At 43.1% G+C, this 4,837-nt stretch overlaps 1 protein-coding gene across 1 annotated transcript; it reads left to right on the forward strand.

Moving 5' to 3' along the window:
* The first annotated feature begins 1,040 nt into the window (after window positions 1-1,040).
* On the forward strand, window positions 1,041-1,960 carry LOC130298287 (DNA damage-regulated autophagy modulator protein 1-like). Its single transcript, XM_056551219.1, has 2 exons — window positions 1,041-1,197; window positions 1,284-1,960. Exons 1-2 carry the CDS (start codon window positions 1,073-1,075, stop codon window positions 1,882-1,884), a joined length of 726 nt encoding a protein of 241 aa, XP_056407194.1. The 5' UTR covers window positions 1,041-1,072; the 3' UTR covers window positions 1,885-1,960.
* Window positions 1,961-4,837: the final 2,877 nt, after the last annotated feature.

Here is a 4,837-nt window from a genome sequence, read left to right on the forward strand (position 1 = left end):
TAAACTTTACTTTCCTGGAAAAGTTTCTGAGTTGCCCATAGCAACCAATCAGATTGCTTCCTTCATTTTTCAGAGGCCTTTTCAAAAATGAAAGAAGCAATCTGATTGGTTGCTATGGGCAACAGCACAACTCTTCCTCTGCACTGGTTTTGCTGAATCTCCCCCAGAGAGGAAGATTTATCAAAACCCAAAACCTGTCCAGAGGAAAAGTTTCTGAGTTGCCCATAGCAACCAATCAGATCGCTTCTTTAATTTTTCATAGGCTTTTTCAAGAATAAAAGAAGCAATCTGATTGGTTGCTATGGGCATCTCAGCAGCTTTTCCACTGGTCAGGTTTTGATAAATCTCTCTCTATGGGGGAGATTCATCAAAACCAGTGTAGAGGAAGAGTTATGCAGTTGCCCATAGCAACCAATCAGATTGCTTCTTTCATTTTTTAAAAGACCTCTGAAAAATGAAGGAAGCAATCTGATTGGTTGCTTTGGGCAACTCAGAAACTTTTCCAGAAATGGAGGATGCTAACTTTTTGTATCTTATATGGAATTATTCCTATATTCATACATTTTGGAATCATCGATGTTATTGAAAAAAGGTATAACATTAAGATCGAACGAGACCCTTAGATGCTTATCCTTGGAGATGTCGGGGAGTCTATATATAAGAAAAGTTTAATTAGACTATTTCCTTATGCAAAGTTACTGTCCGGGCATGCTGGGAGTTGTGGTTTTGCAGCGGTTGGGGGTTCACAGCTTAGAGACCACTGCTATAGAGGGTGCAAATGTATCCGAGCCCTGGAACTCAAATAATGTGAAATATGAGATGATCAAAATGGAGCCCCTGCACTAATTACTTGGGTTCTGGGGTCTGTAAGGTCCATAGTAGAAACATCAGGTTATGTCCATAGCAGATACTAAATCATGGCAGCTCTAAGAAACAAGCAGTCATCGTGACATCAGACATGTGATGTCATAGACAGCTGGAGTCCTGACATCCCACTGACAGCCGCCCGAGCCTTCATTCTGTAGATTGTTACAGTGCGATTAGCAACTTCTATTTCTTCTTCTTGACTGAGATGGAGCTAAAAGGTTTGGGGTTCGTCCCCCTTCTGTTGGCGTTTTGGTGTGTGGCCTGGCTTGCCACCAGCTACATCGTGACGGTCGTCCTCGGCCATGCCGCCTCGCCACTGATGCACATCAGGTAAGATAAACAAGCACAAGATTCTTATTTCATGGGTTGGGAGTGAGGAAATATCCACAATAACATTGGTTTCTTTTCCTTCACAGTGACGTGGGAAATTTCTTTCCCGAAAACATATTATTGAGAATTGGTTTCATAGGGACGTCCATTGGCACTTTGGTACTAACCTTTCTTATTTATAAGTATATGGTTATGCATACTGAAGAGTTCAGGGGTCATCAGGTCCTGATCCAGAGGATCCTGCTCGCCATTGTGTGGGCCTCCTGTTTTGGTACAGCTGTTATGCATGTATTGTCCCCCGAAGAATATCCCAGGATACACTTTGTCAGCACGATAATTTCCATTACATGTGAAGCCTTATACTACCTTGGGCAGTCCATCCAGATGTATAAATTACCAGGAGCAAACAAAGTCATCCACCATAGTAGATGCACCTGCTGTGGCCTGACTTTTACCTGCGCAATTTTCTACTTTGGATATAAAACATTACAGGAATTATTCTATGATGATGAAGACTGGGACGAGATCCGTGAAATCACCACCATAATCATGGAGTGGGTGATGCTTCTACTGATCCTGATAAACACCGTGACCTATTATTCCACCATGCAGAGGTTAATGTTAACCGTCTCCAGGAACAGCTGCAAACTCTCTCTTAGAGTAAGAATTGATGACTTCGGGGTGTAGACCACCACGGGGGCCATCAAGTGGACTTCTGGGAGAGATACTGCACAGGACACGGAAAAACCATAAAAAAAATAATATGAGCTGGTAATATTACCTATACAAAAAAATAAAAAAAATGTAAAAAAAATATTTGTGTGTGATGTGTAATACCTACCGTATATACTCGAGTATAAGCCGAGTTTTTCAGCACCATTTTTCTTGCTGAAAACGCCCCCCTCGGCTTATACTCGAGTGATCTCTCCGCCTGTCAATCCCTTTTCAGTGGTCTTCAACCTGCAGACCGCCAGCATGCCCAGACAGCCATCAGCTGTCTGGGCATGCTGGGTGTTGTAGTTTTGAAACCTCTGGAGGTCCGCAGGTTGAAGACCACTTCGGCCTTCGTCATCATCCAGGCCCCCCCCCCCTCTCTTGTTTTGTACTCACCCCCCCAGTTTGGGTGAGCTGGTCCGGGCCATCTATGTTGCAGGGACCATCCGGTGGGGAGGGATACTCGTTCCGGGCTGTCCATTTTCACCGGAGGGCCTTCTTCATGCGCAACGTCCCTGTGCGTCGTCGTCAAGGCAACATCACTAGGACCAGCTCACCCTAACTTCCTGCCAAGGGGAGGTGAGTACAAAACAAAAAGGCCACAGTGGTCTTCAACCTGCGGACCTCCAGAGGTTTCAAAACTACAACTCCCAGCATGCCCGAACAGCCGATAGATGTCTGGGCATGCTGGGAGTTGTGGTTCTGCAACATCTGGAGGTCCGCAGGTTGAAGACCACTGATGAAGGGATTGACAGGCGGTGATGATGAAAGGGAGGGGGATGATGATTAAGGGGGGATGATGATGAAGGCCGCAATGGTATTCAACCTGCGGACCTCCAGAGGTTTCAAAACTACAACTCCCAGCATGCCCAGACAGCCGATGGCTGTCCGGGCATGCTGGGGGTTGTAGTTTTGCAACATCTAGAGGTCCGCAGGTTGAAAACCACTGATGAAGGGATTGACAGGCGATGATGATGAAGGGGGGGGGATGATGACGGGGGTCTGGATGATTACATGGGGGGATGAGGTATTTCCCACCCTAGGCTTATAGTCGAGTCAATAACATATATATATATATATATATATATATATATATATATATATATATATATATATATATATATATATATATATATTTTTTTTTTTTTTTTTTTTTTTTTTTTTTTTTGGGGGGGGGGGGGGGGGAATTAGGGGCCTTGGCTTATATTCGGGTCGGCTTATACTCGAGTATATACGTTAGAAAACCAGAATCATTATAACCTCCCTCTGCATTACCCTGCTTATTATTTTCCAAGCAAGCACTTTGTTCTAATTCGTCCACTCTCTGGCGTGCTCCTTGTATAAGGGGTTTGGGATACACTTTTTGTTTAAAACGATCCTCCAGGTTATCGAGTTGTTGCTGGCATTTTTGTGTGGAAGAACAATTCCTCCGGATTCTTTTCATTTGACCGAATGGAATGTTCTTCTTCCATTGTTTCCGATGGCAACTGTTAAAGTCGAGGTAGTTCCTTAAAATAGGTGGCAGTATGCAAACAGCCATCCTGAATATAGATATTTAAATCCAGGAACTCAAATTTTTGGGGGACTGATGCAGCGCTGCCTTTGGCAATCTCTGGCTCTGCCATAGCGCTTTTTTTGAAGGGGCGTGTCGGCTGCCGCTTCGTCTGGTGGTCAACACGCGCTATCTGGCCAGCGAGCCAGGGCCCCGTACAGGAGATCGCGGGGGCCCCCAGCGGTCGGACCCCTCGCAATCTGAAACTTATCCCCTACCCTTGGGATAGGGGATGTTTTTCAGCACTGGACTACTCCTTTAACCCCTTCATGATCCAGCCCATTTTCACCTTCAGGACCTGGGCATTTTTTGAAAATCTGACCACTGTCACTTTAAACATTAATAACTCTGGAATGCTTTTACTTATCATTCTGATTCCGAGATTGTTTTTTCGTGACATATTCTACTTTATGTTATTGGTAAAATTTCACTGATATTTTTATCCTTTCTTGGTAAAAAATCTAAAAATTTCATGAAAATTTTGAAAATTTAGCATTTTTCTAACTTTGAAAGTCTCTGCTTGAAAGGAAAATGGATATTCCAAATAAATTACATATTGATTCACATATACAATATGTCTACTTTGTGTCTGCATAAAAAAATTGACAAGTTTTTACTTTTGGAAAACATCAGAGGGCTTCAAAGTTCCGCAGCAATTTTCCAATTTTTCTCAAGATTTTCAAAATCGTAATTTTTCAGGGCCCAGTTCAGGTTGGAAGTGGATTTTAAGGGTCTTCATATTAGAAATACCCCATAAATGACCCCATTATAAAAACTGCACCCCCCCCCCCCCAAAGTATTCCAAATGACATTCAGTAAGTGTTTTAACCCTTTAGGTGTTTCACAGGAATAGCAGCAAAGTGAAGGAGAAAATTCTAAATCTTCATTTTTTACACATTTTCTTGTAGACCCAATTTTTGAATTTTTACAAGGGGTAAAAGGAGAGAAATCACCCTAAAATTTGTAACCCAATTTCTCTCGAGTAAGGAAATACCTCATATGTGTATGTAAAGTGTTCGGCGGGTGCAGTAGAGGGCTCAGAAGGGAAGGAGCGACAATGGGATTTTGGAGAGTTTTTCTGAAAGGGTTTTTGGGGGGCATGTCCCATTTAGGAAGCCCCTATGGTGCCAGAACAGGGGACCCCCCCCACATGTGACCCCATTTTGGAAACAATACTCCTCATAGAATTTAATAAGGGGTGCAGTGAGCATTTACACCCCATTGGCGTTTGACAGATATTTGAAACAGTGGACTGTGCAAATCAAGAATTTTATTTTTCATTTTCACAGACCACTGTTCCAAAAATCTGTCATACACCAGTGGGGTGTAAATGCTCACTGTACCCCTTATTACATTCCGTGAGGGGTGTAGTTT

This window comes from Hyla sarda (assembly GCF_029499605.1).
Source record: "Hyla sarda isolate aHylSar1 chromosome 1 unlocalized genomic scaffold, aHylSar1.hap1 SUPER_1_unloc_8, whole genome shotgun sequence".
Classification (NCBI taxonomy): Eukaryota; Metazoa; Chordata; class Amphibia; order Anura; family Hylidae; genus Hyla; species Hyla sarda.

Excerpts from the sequence above, each read along its gene's own strand:
- LOC130298287 (XM_056551219.1), top strand. The coding sequence starts at position 1,073 with ATGGAGCTAAAAGGTTTGGGGTTCGTCCCCCTTCTGTTGGCGTTTTGG. Across the intron at positions 1,198-1,283 it reads TCGCCACTGATGCACATCAG|TGACGTGGGAAATTTCTTTC; the intron begins GTAAGATAAACA and ends TTTCCTTCACAG.